General features: G+C 39.5%; 1 protein-coding gene across 5 annotated transcripts in view; it reads right to left on the bottom strand.

Annotated features, from left to right (window-relative positions):
- Window positions 1-19,386, bottom strand: part of lrba (LPS-responsive vesicle trafficking, beach and anchor containing) — a 198,139-nt gene that overhangs the window by 150,031 nt on the left and 28,722 nt on the right. For all 5 annotated transcript variants that reach the window (XM_074686425.1, XM_074686435.1, XM_074686454.1 and 2 more), the window contains exons 2-10: window positions 12,921-13,152; window positions 10,627-10,727; window positions 9,697-9,792; window positions 7,823-7,944; window positions 6,656-6,782; window positions 5,871-5,990; window positions 3,979-4,125; window positions 3,642-3,839; window positions 1,263-1,396 (exon numbers count right to left, since the gene is read on the bottom strand). In XM_074686425.1, coding sequence (XP_074542526.1) covers window positions 1,263-1,396; window positions 3,642-3,839; window positions 3,979-4,125; window positions 5,871-5,990; window positions 6,656-6,782; window positions 7,823-7,944; window positions 9,697-9,792; window positions 10,627-10,727; window positions 12,921-13,152 — 1,277 coding nt within the window. The remainder of the gene's footprint in view (window positions 1-1,262; window positions 1,397-3,641; window positions 3,840-3,978; window positions 4,126-5,870; window positions 5,991-6,655; window positions 6,783-7,822; window positions 7,945-9,696; window positions 9,793-10,626; window positions 10,728-12,920; window positions 13,153-19,386) is intronic.

Genomic DNA, 19,386 nt, shown 5'->3' with positions numbered 1-19,386 from the left:
AGTCTGAAGCAGACTGCTTACTGTGAGGATTTGTTTGGACAGAGCTTTAGCTAAATGTTTTTTCAGTGGGATTTTAAAAAAAGGCTGTTGACAGATACCGCTAAAGTTAACAAAATATTTGGTCTGTCTGTGCACCGACCATATCAGATACAGACTTTGGTGACCTCATTACAGCTTACCAGTTTATTTCAGATTAGTTAATTATCTGTAAAGCCCCAAAATATAACACTCAAGTCAAATATGATCTCAAAAAAATCATTTCTCAACGTCTCCCATTGGTCAAGAGTTTCCAAAAGCAGCTATATCAGTGACATTTAACAGATAGAATTTTGCTTCTCTATAGAGTCTGTGAGCTCAAGAGAGTCAGAATTAAAACACAGATTTGTATAAAATACATAACTTGGGGCACAGATGGCCTAGCAGTCTAGGTCTCGTCCCATGAGGTTCACCTTCTAGAGGGAGACCTGGGTTAAAATCCAGTCTGCGGCCTGTTTTTCTGTTACATTCACTGTCCTGTCCTCTCTGATTAAAGGCATAAGAAAGCCCAGAAGCAATATGAAACTCCGGATCTCACATAGCGACAGAGGAGGGCTGAGGTAATTCAATATGGATGTACCTTATTTTCTTTGTTAAAAATATAGTTTTTTGGCAGTTCCCTAAATAATAAATAAAATATCATTGAGAAAATTTTTAAAAATTGTATCAAAGTTTCAAACTTTGTGTGTATCTTGACTTGTCCCTCCAAACATGAAGAATCCACCTGACCTAAAGTGTAGCTTGATAGCATTTTTTTTCTTGAACACACTCCTCATAAATGTCTTAATTTTCCAAGCTCCACTCCAAGTCACAAAAGTAAGATTCTCAAGGTTTCGAGTCTCTAGCTTTAACATGTTGTACCCTGATGGCATCAGCTGAAGTATATCCTTAGACTTGAAATAAAGCTTATCTAGTAATAAGTAAACTTCAGGCACTCCCCATGAGAAATAACCCAACCCTCAAGTGTTCAATACTTTATGCAGAGTACATCATTGACAATTATATTTCCACATAGTAAATGTTAAACCTTCTATTGCGAGAGCTTAATATTCTTTCAAATCAGGATAACAGTTCAACCTTTTCTCCGTGGGACGGCACTACCCAAGAGCGTCAAACCTGAGTAAATCTGTGGCCTTACCAGCCTCAATATTTACACTTGGGTGTGTCACAATGGCTTGATGCAACAAGACAAAGATAAATAAGTGTGCGTGTGTTTGTGTGTTTACCAGACAGAGGTGTCCAGCTCATGGCTGGAGGGCTGGCAGAAATCCAGCTGTGCAAATAGAGGGAAGAGGACCTGCACGCCTCCTATAGAGTGTATGCCACTCTGCACTGAGTGAGTCACCACGGCCTTCACATCCTGAAGAAACAAACACACATGGAGCTCCATTTAATACAGTCACAAGTCATGATGATGTTCACTTTGACGATCAGTGAGATGCAAGGATTTGCATTTCGTGTTGACATATTTGACAGTATTAGCAAGTAGTTGCAGCAAGATCCTTCATTTAAACTCTGCTTTGGTGACCCTTCAATCTCTGCCCACTAAAATGCACCCTCGCTATAAACTCTTGGCTTTCATGGTAAGAAAGATATTGTTGATTTTTGGGATCAGAATTCCTCATATCAGTCAATACTTGTCTTTTGATCACTCGTGAATTAAACATGCAGGAAACAGAAGATGAGTAAAAACTGAATGCTTTTCCTTGATATGTTCGGGGTTCTGCTGCGTGCACAGGCTTCTATGTTGTTGAATGTAAAGCTCTTGATCTCTGTGGGCCAGTTGTTCAAAGGTAATCTGATCAGATTTTGGTCATCAGATTGGATTAACTTTTGAAAATGGGTTGTTCAAGAAGGGAAGAAGGACTTCAAAATCAGTTTAGATCATAGAACCCAATCCTAATTTCAATCTGGATCAAACCCTCAGTTTGTGTTGCTCAAAACTTTTCAGTAGGATCTGGATAACTTTGATCCAAAAAACAGGATTATCCTGATCCCAGCAGGGGGTAGGATTCAAGGTGGATTTCAGGAAGAAAATATAGTAAAACCTTAAAATTGTTCAAATAATACATTTGTATCATTTAGTTTGCACTTGAACTGTTAAACTGTTACTGTGACCAAGTAGGTAGGCTACAAATGAAGCCTTTCAGTAAAGTAAAATTAAAATAAAAATGATCTTGTCCCCATTGAATTAATCCCCCAAACAGATTTCAATAGCAAACGAAAATATTCATTTCAATTTTTTCTGTAATTTCAAACAGTTGAATCCATTACAACACATCCATTCAGCCCCTCATACTGACAGAACGGCAGAGGCTGGTCTGGTTCTTCAACAGGCTCAGGTGGATCATAGACATCGTCACAGAGAGGGAAATTGTGCCCTGTAGCATTATTGTGCAGGACAATGCATGCAAATATTATGAGCATTATGGTTTCCTCTGAACATTCTCATTTTGTTGACTATTGGACATTTAGCCTTTTTTTACTTAAGACTTCTTGAAAAAAACCACAATATCCACGATGTATTTGATGATGTCTATTTGTTTTTTATTTGTTGTGGCCCAGATAAGGGGGTCATAAAATAAATTAAAAAATAATTTGAAGTTATTTTTGTATTTTGTCTCAAAATAAGAAACACTTAAAGTAAGTCTTGGCTCTTCTACCTGTTGTTCTTTACACAGCTGATAGCCAACACTGTGATACGTTGTCCCATTTAGAGAACTGATCATCAGGATTTGGCAGTCTTGAAGACTGCGTCTCCAGATCAGGGTAATCCAATCCAAAGTTACTTTGAAAAAACAGCATAATTCTCAGATGGATTACCTGATCCTGGATGGCAGAAAATGGTTTTACCAAATCCGGATCATTTTGATCCAGATTAAATTCTTTGAACAATTGGCCCAATAGGACTGGAATGTTTCACCATGATGTAGCCAAGCTGAAAATATAGGTCATGAATTCATTCATATTTCACAGTGTGTGTGCGTGATTGTGTGTGTTAGAGGGAGCATATGTTTGTATGGCAGCAGAAGCCTCACTGACAAAGAAACAAAGCATTGTCTTTGATGAGAGGGCATGAGAGAAAATTCAATTAGTGCTTGAGAAACAAGAGCTCAACATGACTGAAGAAAAAGGGTGTTGTTTGGGATCCCTGTGTATATGTGTGTAGTGACAGTGTGCATACAGAGAGCTTCAACCTCTTTCTCCTAGAGGAAAATCACACAGCTACATGTATGTTGTTTCCAATTTTATACCTGGTTTCACAAGGATGTCACCAGGATGACAGTTTTCAGCAGCTGCAGGAGCCAAACTAGTTCAACACATTTACACCTCTGCCCTAATGAGGCTACTAAAAAGATAAGATGCCAACCAGGCAACTTTCATTCTTCACAGAGGAGGAAAAAAACAGAAGAGCCTGAAACACATGGAACAGTGGGAGGGAAAGAGCAGGCGTGCAGGTGGGGAATCAATTTGTAACAATGATGCTTTCATCTTGGTGCAGCACAGTGACTTCAGGTTATATTTAAATAATAGCAGCCCTGGCAGTATCAGCTCCAAGAATTACCTATTATATGAGCAAGATGCCAAGTTAAAAGGATAATTACCTGCAGCATGAGAGCATGGGGTGAGTGAACAAAAATGGAGGCGTTGTCCTTCGGGGAGGACTCAAGGCAGAGCTGGGCATCTGTGGCGCGAGGGTTATAAGTAAAGGCGATGCTGGATGACAGCTTGCCATCGTACAAAAGGGTCTTATGATGCTCTGCGAACAGCAAATCACTCTCAGCCTTGTACTTGAATGTGCCCTGAGGAGAGAGTAGTATCAAACTTCAGATTTCCTTTTTCTGTTTCAGAATGCCATCCAATTTGGCATTAATAAATCAGCTTTACAAACACATCATCACTTGAATGATCTCTAACATCTGATGTTTTATGTCTTCTGACCTGGTAACCCGGACCCAGCTGATAGATAGCCAGAATCTGAGCAGCGCTGAGAGCCTCTCCAAACAGGTACACGGCCCCCATCTGTCCACAGAACACACGGTTGGCATCCGCTGTCTCAGACGATCCCAGGAAACACTTGTCAAACGTCTGCAGTGGGAGAGATTCAGGTAGAAGAAGCTTGACGTGAGATTAGAGAAGCCAACATAGCCGAATGTAAGCAAAGAAATAAAAACTCAAGATGAAGAGAAAAAGGGGGAGGATGAGAAGATATGGGGTGTACTAAAGAAAAAAGGATAAACACGACTAAAATATTTATGTCAATACACAGCCTCAAACTGTAGCTTAAGAGATCTTTCTCTGCTTTTGGTCAGTGACACAGAGCGCAAGTGTTGAGAACGATGAAGCTTCATCTCAATTAAGTTTATGCAATTTGCTTTCTGACATTCTGACACATCTGGGGGATTATACTTAACTGTGGAGGCATTTTCATTCAACACTAAATTTGATTTTAGAACCTCATACCACAGCATGAGAGAGGGCAATCATGGTGACAGCAACAACGCTCGTACAGTGATTTGTAAGGGGTGCAGGATGTGTATTTCAAGCAGTTTTTAACTGTATTCTCCACAACAGAACATGAAGAGAACAGTTAAAGGTCCCATATTATGCAACAATCACTTTATTAAGTCTTTTAGGGAAATTTGTGGGTCTTTGGCTTTCCTCCCAGCCCACAAAATGTGATATTTCATGACAAAACCTGTATTTAGTAGTGCTTATGAATGTAAAATCCTGACCTAAAACGAGCTGTTTGAATTCCGGGGATTTGCCGACATCAGCTATTCCCTTTTTTGACCAATCAGGAGCAAGTCTGACCTGATTGGTCCACGGGAGCAGATACCCCCCACCCACCCCTCTCCACGCTGCTGGAGATAAATCTCTTCAGCAGCTGGGAGGAGAATGCCAAAGCTGAAGAGCCATCACTGCTTTGTTTTTGGCTGTAAACAGCCACATAGTTCCATGCACAAGCTTCCCATCTCGGAAGAAGACAAGACTAATTGGCTAGAGTTCATTTATCAAGGAAATGTGCCAGCTACACTCAGTAAAACTGTGCATGTGTGTGCTAGTCACTTCACGGCCGACTGCTTTTCCAACTTTGGACAGTACAACAGAGAGCTAGCGAATAGACTGGTCCTGAATCCAGACGCATTACCAACCATCCACCAACAAACCTCGGACCCTGGAAATGTGAGTATTTTAAAGGCTGTGTGCTGTGGAGCAGATGTAAGAGCTTTTCCTCAACGTCCCCCCTGTCTCTGTCTTAGCTTCAGGATGCTAACTTTAGCTGCGGTTAGCCTGTTGTTTTAGCCTGTAATGTTACGGTAGAAGAAGCTTCGATGTTTTCTAAACACTGTGCACTCAGGGCGGGGCGGTATCAGCGGTGGCTCATTTACACATCTGAAGGTCACGCCCACTAAATCAGAGCGTTCTGAACAGAGGGGCTATGAGAACCAGGAAACAATGCTGCTGTGCTTGATTATTTGGCTTTTTGGACCAAAACATGTTACTACCATTTCATGAAGACATCAATGAACTATATTAAACTGCAGAAAAGGAGCATAATATGGGAACTTTAAATCATCCATTGCTCCTGATCATAAACATCAAGATCACACATTTGTGTGTAATGAGAGCATGAGAAGGATGTCAGCCTTTCTGTATCTTGAAGAAGTATGAGGCTCTGAAATGTATACCATTCGATCAGAAAATGTGCTGCATACAGTTCTACAACACAACATTTCTGTTAGTGTATATGTTAGCTTGCCAGAGGGTGTCATGGATTTTCTTAGACAAATGAATCAGGAATAAGAGATGTTTAAAGTGTTATTACTCACGTCACTGGTGTTGACAAACCAGGCAATGTCTCCAAAAGAAGCCAGTTCCCCGTTCACATAGCAGCTAATTTCACTGTTTTTCCAGCGGTTGTAGACGTGAACAAGAGTCACCATGTACCACTGCAAGAAAAAAAGAGAAACAATGGGAATCTATTTCTGTGTATCAGGAGAATCAATCACCCAAAACAAGATACATGTCAGCATGTGTCGAGAATCTTCTTCCTGACTCAATTATACCGATCCCATCATGCTCCTGTCCCCTCCAGCTACAACCCCACCTGCTCAGGTTTCCAGTCTTTTTCTGAAATGGGTTAACAGTGTTTCCATTGTGAAATAGGTTAATGTGACTCAACTAAATTTAAAATAGAGTTAAACATCAGTTAAAATCAGTGTCATGAGGATCACTGACAGATGGTGGTGCCTTCATGGCCATGAGGAAGACTTTCGATATTGTCCACAGGCTGAGCATCTTTCTCACTGCAGTGGTCTGCAGTGTGTGCTGTGCCCAGAGGGGATACAAAGTATTGAATAATCCTTTTCTCCTGTCGCCCTGATTCCTCTTTATTCCAGCACTGCTCCTCCCAAGAGTCAGGCCAGATGTGACAGTGTTTTCTCACAGCAAGGGCTAGATTTAATATAGGTGTGTGCATGTGACTGCTTATGTGAGGACTGACATATGACTTCTGTGATCCTTTTACAGACGCTTTCAGTGTCATTCTTTTTTTTGTGTATCAAGGTTTGCTTAAGCGAGATTATCAGGCATCTGTTTGTGTTTTTCTTCATACCTTCTGCGGTTTGAAGTCGTACTTTACACAGTGCTGGAATCCTTTCCCCTTGGATTTTAATGAGGTCACTATCAAACAGCCGCCCACAAAGTGTGCAGAGTAACCCAGGCCTTTACTGGTGCGGAAACTGAAAAGAAATGAAATGGACAATGCAAACAAACAGCTTCAGTGTTTGAGTTAAGCTCTACACTTTCACAACGACAACATTCAAGAGCAGCATGGGGTGTACAACATAAATCAAATCAACTCAGCAAAGGAGCCTCCTGACGACAAAGATAATAGACAAACATTTCTCAAATTCACAGGCTCTTTGTGTCATTTTCTAAGTCCTGGTAAAGCCTGGCCTAACTGTGTGATGTAGTGAACTCAAGTCGTTATAAAAGGCGTAGGGCTGGGTTGCCTGTTGGCTTAACCCTTTAACTTGCTGCTTAACCATTTAGTTGAGCTGTTTTGAGTTGCTATATCTCATTGAAAATATTGAGTAAAAACCTGATTGGGTCGGCTCTACACTTGAAATATTTTCTGGATATTTTTGTTTTCTGATCTTAGTGCTCCAACAACATAAAAAATAAATCAAAAAGAAAATTCTGGATGGAGCATTAAAGGGTTAAAAATTAAAGAGATGTCATATCCCTAGCATTTAAAAAGTTAAAGTGAAACCCTTTGCAGCAGGTCTTTCCCCACTCTATACTCCTTTCTCTTCAGCTGCATTTTAAAGTCATTAAAAATGCCCACAAAATAATAATTATTACAAAAAAGGGGCTCAGAGCCGAATAGGAGCCTTCATAAGAGATCCTCTCCAGCCGTCCAGCCTGGTTATCATTTTTACAGATGCCCAAACACATCCCTCTTGTATAGATTAGATTTTTGACAGAAATTAATTATTTCTTGAAGAGAAGATGATTGGAGGACTTGATTTCTGTGCTCTACACAGAAAAAAGCTAAGGAGAGTGGGATGATGAAGGGAGGTGGATATTACTCCTCTGCGGGGCTGAAGGCTGCACTTAAACAGAACATGATTAGCATTCATACACACTTATTTTGGTTGTCTTTGTATTACTAATACTAGACATATTTGGTGTTTCCTTTTTTCTTTCTGTGTACATCATGTTTAGATTTTCACACGGGCAAAAAATAAAAATATGAAACATAGTAAAAGGAACCTACCAGTACAGGTAAGGCTTGTCTTTGTCTACATTAATGTTGTTAAGGGGATCCATCCGGAGCCACGTGTGGAAGGTAAACCCATTCTGGTATGGCCATTTTGCTATAGGAGGCAGAGCTATAGCCTGTTAAAGGAAAATAATAGAAGAAAACAGAACATTACATGAGATGAGAACCTTGACTTGTAGAGGAATTGAAGGAGTACATAAGAATGTTGGTTGTCTCGAAGTGGAGAAACTCATATCATGAGTCTTTGAAAAAGATTTGGAAAAGAAATCTAAGAAGCACATGTTGCCAGATGAAAACCTAGTGATCTTTTTTGTCAAAGTGACATTTGTGTGTGTGTGTAATGTGTATGTGTGCCCAGGCTTCTCTTTCTCATTAACAGGGCAACACAAGAAAGGGAAGGTGCAATTTTCCAACACATTGGTCGCAAGTAATAGAGTTCAGATCAATCAGATCAGACCCAAACACTCTAAGTGAACTCATAAAAGCACCATCACCATGGCAATAGAGGGTCACAGGAGCTGGCAACCAGACATACACACACTGTGTTTAGAGCCTGACATTAACTAAAGAAATAATGAAGATTCAAAGACCAGGAAGATTCACACTGAAACACTGATCTACCTTGGCACAACAAAAATCTATCATCCTGGATCATAAACTGTTTATTGCTTCCACCAGAGACCAAGGGTGGCAGGTATCACCACATTATGAGTAGAAAAGTAAATAGAAACTTGGACCCCTTGTAAAAATTCTTAGAACACAGCGCATCTTAAATGGAGTAAAAAAAAAGAAGTTAGCAAGAAGAAATCAGAAAATGGCTAATTCTAACACCCTCGCCATAAGTTCCCATTTTTTAATATACATTTCCTGCACTTTTATGATTCACAATACAGTCAGAAATCTACCATGAAGTGGGTTTTTAAAGTGCATGGTCAATGTGCGGGCCTTCCTCAAAACAAGCTTCAAATAGTGACTGAATGTGCATTAGGTTCATCATTGTTCACAATTGCTCTTTGACGAAGATCCATTTCAAGATACAACGCTTTAAGCATGATAGCCTCTGAAGCTTGAGAAGATTATCGTCATCTACACACTCTGTCAGGTATTTTCTAGAGCTTATTGAGTAGAGGGAAATTGAGTAGGTCAGTAGAAGGCCAGCGCAAAGAAAAGAAGCATTTCCTATGACAGGACACAGGAGAAACCATCTGGTTACATCTAAAACCCTTGAATAGTCAATCACGTTTCAAACAGAGATTGGATATTTGTGTTCTGTGAGGCAGACTCAACAGTTTTTCCGCTGTAAAATCTTTGGAAGTGATGTGAACAGTGGGTGATTTGATTATTTTTGCCACCAGGGTTGCCCAATAGGACCAAGCAGCTTTTATCGTCAGAGCTAAAGTACCAGACATGTTCCCCTAGTTCTTTTCTAGAGCACTTTGACATACATTGACTTTAATATTTCAGTTTGCTTGCCTCACTAACGAGAAGCATGGGGTAAATATTGAAAGAAGACTAGGCATTCCAGCTTTCAGTTTGTAATAAGTCATTTATCTACATAACTATCCCAATACTGATTATAAATAATAACATTTGACCAGTGTTTCAGTGGTGAGATTACCTCATGTAGTATGTGCTTGCAAGAAGTCCTTGAGTTCTATAATTATAGCAACATTGCTGTGAAAGAGAACTTGTTTTGAACTGTACACAGATTGCATGAATTACACCGATAGTGAATTACAAATATTCAGTCCAATTGAGTAATCCTATCCTCAACTCTGTTTCATTGCCTGCAAAATGTGTGTTAATGTTTGCGCAGCTGTTTCTTTTTTCATCCCGTGGTGCAGTGCAGGACAATATTGTATACTCACAGCTGCATTTTTCCCTGGAAAGCTGAAGAAAGAGTCCGGGCCACTTCTGTGAGCCATGTACTTCAGAACTGACAGAAGCTTCACTGCATGGCGAGGCTGAAGACAGACACAAAGCAGGAACACGTCAGACAACTTATCTTCCTTCGAATGCATATACATGAAGAAGAAAAAAAGATTACAGATATCTAAGATACAAACTTAGACTTAAGATTTGGTTTTACTTGTTCTAAATTTACCTCAGACTCTCAGATAAGGATAGAGATTAATTCAGCAGCAGCACATTCTTCAGTCTTCTTTACTTCCTGAAATCACTGATGTGCATTTTGTATAAACAAAGTGCGCTGCAGAGTTCATTACATTCAGGACTAACTCAACTGTGTGAACCACATCCACCTTGTCTCCTCAGGTATTTCAAAAGAACAAGATAAAGCAAGGAGCATTTGCAGTAAGAAAAAAAGAGTGAGTGAGATGAAACTTAGAGGCATGAAAGCAACCTGCCCTATTTCCTTGACAACTTGATTAGTGTCAGTGATCAGTGGCTTAGTTTCCTTCTTTGTCTTGCCTCATCTGTCTTTTCCCCAGCATCCCTGGATGCAGCAGCCCTTTTTCTTGGCATGTATCATAAGTTTGATGTTTATCCTCTTCCCTTATAGCTGCAAACAGCTCAGGTCATCAAGTTGAAGGAATGTCTTTCAGTCAATAAAAGTTGGAAAATGTAACTTAAATTTAGAACCCTCACGATCTCCCATGAAACAATTATCAATAATGTACTTGTGCTCAGGATCCAAGCAGTGGCAGAAGTCTGATTTATGTTGTCTATGCGACCAGAGTGCCGGCCTGTGTGTTGGCAGCAGTTGAAGTGTTACAGCAAATTCCTCATGCTGGTCCCTGACAACCAAGACGGATCACCTTGGCATGACTCTCACTCACCCACTGGCCTTTTTCTCCTTGCAGCTTGCTGAAGAAGAGCTTCAGCTCTTTCACTGTGATGCTGTAGCTGGCCAGTACGCCCAACATGTCCACTAGGAGGTCTGTAAGACACGAGAGTACATGCACACACAGCATGGTTAGAGAGATGTTTAACATGGAAACCACATGGATCACCAGTTTGCTTTGTGTTCTTTGAGAAATACATCCAAGCTAATAGCTGTTTCTATCCTCATTTTCAGTTTGATTAAATGTTTCACTGACTTCACATCAGCTTAGCTAAGCAGCTGGGCTTCATTTAATAAACAGCAGTTATTAAGGCCGGAGTTTGAAAACAGTAGCCTTTAAATAGAGAGTACACTTTGGGAGTGCCGCTCCTTTCATTAGGAATTACTGACTCATGATGAGCTATGATATGACAGGTCTGTGAGTGCTCTACACCTACTCTAGCCCCTGGTTTAATCCTCCAAGTTTAAGGATAAGTGGCAGCTGCATGCAGCCGCTCTTATGCCACATTAGTAGTATTAAAGCTTAGCTGTGAGGTTCTTTCTGACATAATCACTCTTTTGAAGAAATAACAGTGAGAGGAAGAGACAATTTAATCTGAAAATGTCAATTAAAGGAAAAACGGTACAGTACTTATATACAGCTACTTCCTGAAAAGTTATTAGACAAGGATCTGAAGAGTGGCGAGTGAAAATAACTACATCCACTGCTCTCAGCTGCCTAGTTACCACTGGGCTGTATCACCCTTGCTTGACCGCACAAACCCTGTAGGCCAATGTTGTCCTAACAGTCAAAAGTTCAGTGAGCTGAACACTGCAGGATTAATACATACTCATTTGCAGATGGACAAACTAGACCCAGACTTTGGGAAGCGTGTTCATGATGATTGAGACCTCTTTCAGTGCAGTGCAGTGCATCACAGTGTACACAACAAAGCAGGTTAAAATGAACAAGAGTGGAGTAAAGTAAAGAATCACGTTCTTCAGTTCAATGATTCCAGGAGTTTGAGTTCAACTTTCTCTCAACAGTGGTCAGAGAGTCAGCAAATCATCTTCTCTGAGGGTGAAAGCGATAAATGAGTTTGTGTAGCATAGTTCAACTTCTGACAAGATCTGAGAAAAAAAGAGCACGCTTCTCCTATGTCAGATTTTTACTCAATGTCTCTAAAAATCTAACAAGATATTGAAAAGTCTTCATGGTCAGGTATCATCACATCTTTAAAGAGCACATAGTACCACTCATACCAGTCCATACATTGGACCACAATGCTGCTAGTTCAAAGATGTTTTTTGCCACTGATGTCAAATGTTACTGATGGCTTGCTTACAGTATACTAATGCTGGATATCTGTCAGTAGTGTTACAAAGCTTTAAGTGATACTCCGGGATGAAACAAGTTGGGTCCTATCACAAGGTTTAGGGCAGAAATTACCCCTACAGCAGTGATTTTGTGCAGCAGAAGCCCAGGGCGCTCGCACCAAACACCCCCTCCCTTCTCCTCTGCCGGTTTCCTCTGCACTCAGACGGGACCATATTTTACTTGACCAAAAACACAATAAACGGACTCCCACCGAAAAAATCAGATATTGGTCTGCATTCACGCTTTATTTAGGGAATTTTCAGCGCATTACTTTCACACAAAAACACAGCTAACAAATAAGGCTCTAGTTCTCATCGTGTCGTCAAACAGCGCTACCTCCACTGCAGAGCCACAGCTGGCTACGAGGCGCTTGCCGCTTAGTGTATCAGTCCGCGCGCGGCGTGCCAGATATAAACAAACGCAGGTAGTCTGCCAGGATGAAGAGACATGATGAGAACTAGAGCCTCATTTAGCCGTGTCTTTGTGTGAAAGTAACGCGCTGAAAATTCTCTGAATAAAGCGTGAATGCAGACCGATATCAAATTTTTTCGGTGGGAGTCTGTTAATTGTGGTCATTTGGTCAAGTAAAATATGGCCCCGTCTGAGTGCAGAGGAAACCAGCAGACGAGCAGGGAGGGGGTGTTTTGGTGCGAGCGCCCTACGCTTCTGCTGCACAAAATCACTGCTGTAGGGGTAATTTCTGCCCTAAACCTTGTGATAGAACCCAACTTGTTCCATCCCAGAGTATCACTTTAAGGTGTAAAGCTGCTCTTGTCTTCCCGAGAGAACCTCTGTCACCACAGCCTCTTTTCTACATTTCTTTCAATTTTTTTAAAACATGAAAAAATTACAATAAAAAACAATAAATACTCATAAAAAGTTTCAAAATATGAAACACGGCATGTTTTTCGGTATGGTGCTCTGTCTTGTACCTGCGATCATGCTGTCTGTGGTGGATATCCGCTGGAGCACTTGCTGGATGAGCCCCACCTCAGTGCACGCCTGCAGGTTGCGAACGCTCTTCTTGAGGATTGCAGTGAAGATACTCCAGACCTCCGCCTGACACGTGGGCTCGCACTTGTCCAACAACTCCACCATGCACACGATGCTCTCGGGCTCCTGGATGATGAAGTTCATCTCAAGGTCGAACTGGCCACCAACCAGCTGGAGGTAGAAGGAAATGAGGAAGTGTTTGATTTCAGTTAGTCGATAAATAAATGAGAGAAAACAAAACTGCTCTTTGCATGCATATGAACAGACATTATTTTGTGAGGATCTTAAAGGGATGATTAATCACGCAGCAGAGCTGCTGCTAGTCGGGTGGATTAAAGGTCAGGGGGGGAAACAAGGGTCTCTGTCAGTTGATCTCGGTGTCTGGCGGCAGACTCAAACTGTTTACAGCTTGCCTTTTATCCACCGGGATGAACCCGGGGACGAGGAAAGAAAAAACAAGAAGTCATGTCAGTGAAGCTAACCGAGATACCGAGGCAGACAGAAGCAGTGAGAAGCGCGTTAGAGGTCTTTTGTTCCTGTAGGAGGCCCCGAAATACTAACAACAACTGACACAGCCTGGAAGACACAGACCTGGGATGAATTTAACTTTCAGTCACCACACAGAAAAAAGAACACAAAGAAAGAGCTCAGCCATGTCTTTGCCATGTTTTCAGTATGCTGTCACATCTTTTACAAGCAGGACACAAGGTAGTTCTTTTTATCTGAGCTAAGTAACTGGTTTAATAGTATTAAATAATAAAAATTAAATAAAAAACACATTTAAGTCCAAGGCCCTGCATGTAAAAGCCTCAGAGGTGATCTCCAGCTCCAGCCGGCAGGGTAAAGGGCTTGTCAAATTGCAAAGGAGTAATGTTCTTTGTGCTTGAAAATAAATTGAATGAACCATAAATGTCATAATTTGTCTCTTCTTAATAGTTGTGATGACATTTTTATTATACAACCCTGCCTAATGGTGAAAGATAAGGAAAATAACAATACTGGTGTCAAATTTATATTGTGAGGCAGGATGTTGTGTCCAGATTCAAGGTAGTGTGACGGGTCAAGAAAAAAAATGTGCCTGATAGTTGTGGTCACCGTAAAAAGCCTGGATGTGAGAACAACAAGGTATGGTATGGAGAATGGGAACTGTCTTATTACAATGAGTAAAGCTGCTGTTTATACGTGTATGTGTGTGTGCTGTGTATGAGATAGGGAAAGGAGGCATAGCTCGGGTAATGATACTGCTTAAACATCCTTAAAGACAGGAGATAATGAGAAGATCAGTCTGACAAACACCTCACCTATTGTCCTTCTAACCTTGTCTCTCACGCCCCCATTATGTTTTTATGTCACTTATGAGCTCAGGACAATGACATTGTATGTCTTTAAATGAATTTATCCATCTCCTACATGTGGGGGTGTTTTTTAGTGTGTAAAATATTCTTTACTTACCTGTACAATAAAATGATAACGCTTACAACTAATTCATCATACAATCTATGAAAACTTCAAAATGTACTGAGCCATGTTGAGCTATTAAACACATCACAAGCAAAGTCACTTTCAACTTTTTATTTCATGATATGTACATGTTTCTTTTTAGTTCAGGGTTTATTCTGTAGATGAAACAAGACTATCTCAAGTCTCTTTTACAAATGGGATGTTTGCTGTCCTCAGTAAATTGTGGCAACAACAAAGTTATTTAAAGACCAAAACAATCCTTAATAGATATTTGATCCTATTTTTGTATGGAATTACCAAATTAGATACAACAACTTTATGGCTGGTATACTAATTAGTAACGAGAAAGCTTATTTTTTAATGTCAAGTCCACACGGTGAATTCTAACTGTAAGGTTTCAAGTTTTACTGTAAATGCATTAGAGTTTCTAAAAGAGGATAGTGAACCCATATAACACTGCAGTAATTTTTTTTTCTTCTACTGATTATTTTGAATTGGGTAATCTATGATTTGGCTATCAATCAGGTAATCTGTCAATTGTTCTTGATATTGATTAAGTAATCAATCTTCAGATTTTTCTACTGAATAATCGAGTAATCTATTGGTTAGCATGACTAATAATTCGGTAATCTATCAATAATTCTTGGGATTAATTGAATAATTTGTTAATTATTCTGGCAATAAATATATCTATCAATTATTCTGCTGATTAATCGAGTAATTTATTGATTAGCATGACTAATAATTCGGTAATCTATCAATAATTCTTGTGATTAAATGAGTAATTTTTTAATTATTCTGGCAATTAATGTATCTATCAATCAATTATTTTGCAGATTAATCGAGTAATATATTGATTAGCATGACTAATAATTGGGTAATCTATCAATAATTCTTGTGATTAATTGAGTAATTTATTAATCATTCTGGCAATTAATGTATCCATCAATCAATTATTTTGCAGATTAATCGAGTAATATATTGATTAGCATGACTAATAATTGGGTAATCTATCAATAATTCTTGTGATTAATTGAGTAATTTATTAATCATTCTGGCAATTAATGTATCCATCAATCAATTATTTTGCTGATTAATTGAGTAATTTATCAATTGTGGCTAATAATCTAGTAATCTCTTGATTATTTAATTCAAATACTTTAATTAAGTATTTTATTGAACATTCTTCAATTAATTAGGTAATGTTTTGGTTATTGTGGTGATTTTTTTAAAGAAATTTAATAAGAAATGTTGCGTACTGACCTTTTTTTTTGTCATTAAATATATTATTGCTGTCTAAACTGGATGGAAGGCAGTTGTCTCTTACTACTGTCTGAACAGTTTATCGCAGCATTAGAATGAATTTCACACTTATTTAAGATATATTAAAGACTTAGATACCCCAAAAACAGAAAGAAACCGTTTGGTGTGTGAGAATTTCCACTCATATGCCAAAATCTTGGCTTGTCAGATCAGAACCGAGAAGAATTTACAAAGAAAGTGTCTTTGTGTTGGTCAGATCTAACTTACAGCAAAGCAGGTCTCCACAATCAAAGCCCTTATGCAATATGGCCATTGTACTGAAAGAGCTCCTATATTTGCTGCTGGTTTTTTGAAAGCATTTTTCTAATTTCTGTCACACTTTTTTTGTTTCCTGGCAGTCGCTGATAAATCACACAGCTTCCCACTGCATCAAGTGTTTCAACTTGGGCGGAAAATGCTTCAAATCACAGCCAGGTCTGCCGTTAATGGCTGTCTGGTGCCACTTTGACACAGTAAGAGATGATTTATGGGTCTGACACTGTGTGCGAGTCATCCATCCATCAGAGTCAGCTGACTGAGCGGACTGGGAACAAATATGAGCATGGTGCCACACTGCAGTAACATCCCCCATGGCACACACACAGACATGGACAATAGGGCTGATTCTGATCCTGATTTGTCAGTGCATTCCGTCAGAAAGGTTCAAGATAGAGCTGAATCTTATCCTCATCAGATATGTTTTAGTTTAGGTAGTGTTTGGCTGTTCCTATTTTGAGTAATGTTGCAATGAAGGAATATTTTGATAGCAGTTTACAGTCTCTGAATCGGGTTCATCAATCAGATTTTTCTCAGTAGATTTTCAGCTTTGAGGATTTGTCTGATTTTGTTTTTGTTCACTTTTAACTTGTTACTTTGACCCTTATTTAGTGGAAAAAGTGATTTGAATATTCTTCAAGCAAATTGTTTTTGGCACAGGAAATTATGATTTAAAAAAAAACACCTCATCATTAGTGACACTTTGATCAGGTAAAAAACACAGACATTCGAGATCTGATCTTCTGCAGCAAGATATTAAAAAAGCTTGGCCATGACAACAGATGGATTAACAGCTGGAATCTGTGTCTTTGAACATTATTACCTCCACCAAGGAGGTTGTGTTTTTGGGAGAGTTTGTCTGTTTGTCTGTGAACAACATCACTCAAAAAGTAATAAACAGATTTTGAGGAAATTTTCAGGAAATGTTTAGAATGGGATGAGGAAGAAGTGATTACATTTTGGAGGTGATCCGGATCACCGTTTGGATCCAGGATTTTTTTTAAAAGGATTCTTTTTTTTTTTTGTAATTCAAACTTTTATTGGTTTTAACATATTTTAAACAAGTTTCACATTTGACATGAAACACATATAGATAAAATAAATTTTAAAAAAATAATAATAATAATAATATTCAAAACATAAACAAAGGTAGAATCAACATTCACCTTACAACTTCAAGGCAGCCCCTTCCCCCAGCACCCTCCAAACTCATATACATTCAGAACATACATGAATACCATCTCCTGTACAACAATATCAATCCTTCCTTCCTATCATATCCTGTCAGCCGAAGCTCTGCTTTAGTAAGACCTGATGGCATTAGGGCCTTATCCATTAAAGACATAATTGTGGGGATGCTGGTAGGGGTCGTTTAAGCCATCCCTCAATGTTTTTAAGCACCACTTCCCAGAAAGGCAGTACCATAGGACAGTCCCATATGGCATGAAGGAATGTGCCCAAGTCTTTATGACACTTCCAACATTTTCTGTCCTGAGACAGTCCCATTTTAAACAGTTTCATTGGTGTAAAATAATATCTGTGCACAATCTTATAGTGAATGAATTTACTTCTTGCATCCCTTGAAGCCCAGCCAACATTTGAAATCACATCCTGCCATGTGTTTTCACTAATCTCTCTACCAAAATCTTTCTGCCATACTAAAAGGATTCTTTATCATTGTGAGACGGGCTGTTTTCAGCATATGTGTATACAACTCCACAATAAATGGTCGGATTGCTTTGCAAAACAATACAAGACAAGGTCACCATGATTTCTATCAGATGTAAAAGTACAATCCAGATCCTGGCAATATTCTGGATACTTAGGAATATGTAATATGTACTGGGTCATCATGATTTTCGACACTGTCAGGCAGAGTCCTGCACAGGTCCAATTTTCAAGATCCGCCCCGCCCAGACCCGGGGACGTACAAACCCACACCCGAACCGAAAAAGCCTGACTTCAGCTCCATCGTCAACCGTCTGTGATCTTCTCACATACAACTGTAAAATCACTTGTTTTTTACGTTTAATGCTTTTAAACTTTTAATCTCTTAAAAGGACCTTTACATGTGTAATAGTAGACTTAATTTCTGTCTAGACTTAAGCAACGCTCAGCAGGTACGAGCCGTGATCATGTCACAACCATGGATGTATTATAAGAACTGGATAGCGTGGCTCAGCCTTCCACCATGTTACGGATTTGAAGCCAGAATATCCCCCGTCAGGGCGCTGCCATTGAGCCCAGCCACATGAGGTCCATGTTTTTTTACAGTCTATATGGTCATGGCCTTACAACCAGCTTACAACTTACGTTTTTTTTTTAATTGTATTTATTATTATTTTATACTAATTTTGATGTGTCAAACTAAAACCCGTGACCCGACCTGCATGTTATTTTTTTCACCCAGATCTGAACCCGGGAAAAAAAAAGTTTTTAAAAACCACCCGCAAATCAGCTGTTTTTGCGGGTACCCACCCCAGTGCAGGACTCTGCTGTCAGGTAAGAAATTATTGTACAAACCTGCAACTAACACCAAATTATAGCAGACAGTCTGCTGAAAGGGAGTATAACATTAAAGTAGGACTGCGCTCTCTGAGTGCTTTACTAGTTTAAAATGACTCAGAGATAAATAAAGATCAGTTAAGTCTGACTGAATCAACAATTAGAAATTCAACATCCACCGAGGTTTCAGAAGTCAGCAGGACAAGTAAAATCATCTGCAACTGAAGGTAATACAAAGCTCTACCCATGAAGAGTTCTTTTGAAATCGTCCAATATTCAAATACAGATCAAAGCAACAGACAGCACAGAGGTGAAGAGTTAACACCATGACTGTACCAAAGAAAAGGTCTTTCACCAGAGCAAGAAAAATGATGGCACCTGCTTCCTTTTTTCAAAGGGTAATTCTGCAACAGAAATGAGTCTGTGGACATAAAAACTGCCAGCGTATTTAAATGTACTTTATCTTGGGCAGCACTCTGCTCCCAACCTGGAAACCACGAAGTGTCTGCCTGCCACCTTCACCAACTGTGCCAAGCTGAATGTGAATATGAGTGTACTTCTGGAATGAAAGCTTACAGCAGCTGCTTATCTCCGTGTTGTGATTGAAATACAGAAAGAAATACACACATGTATATTCAAAAATGTAGTGAATAACACAGCTAGTAATCAACAACTCTGAACCATGGTGTCAATTAAACACAAATGCAATATGCTGAAGCTAAGCAAGAACATTTAATGTGTCTATCCAGGCGTGCCAAAGAGGTTTACAGTATGTTCACTTCAATTATTTACATTGCTCTATTTTAAGGGACAGGTGTGAAGGGTTGCCAGCTCCAGCCTGAGCTGTGGCCAAGGTGAGCT

This window comes from Halichoeres trimaculatus, unplaced genomic scaffold, assembly GCF_033239565.1.
Source record: "Halichoeres trimaculatus isolate MK-OKI-2021-1 unplaced genomic scaffold, fHalTri1.1 fHalTri1_scaffold_2, whole genome shotgun sequence".
Lineage (NCBI taxonomy): Eukaryota > Metazoa > Chordata > Actinopteri > Labriformes > Labridae > Halichoeres > Halichoeres trimaculatus.
The sequence above is the reverse complement of the archived record's forward strand: the minus strand, read 5'-3'. Positions and strand labels throughout refer to the sequence as shown.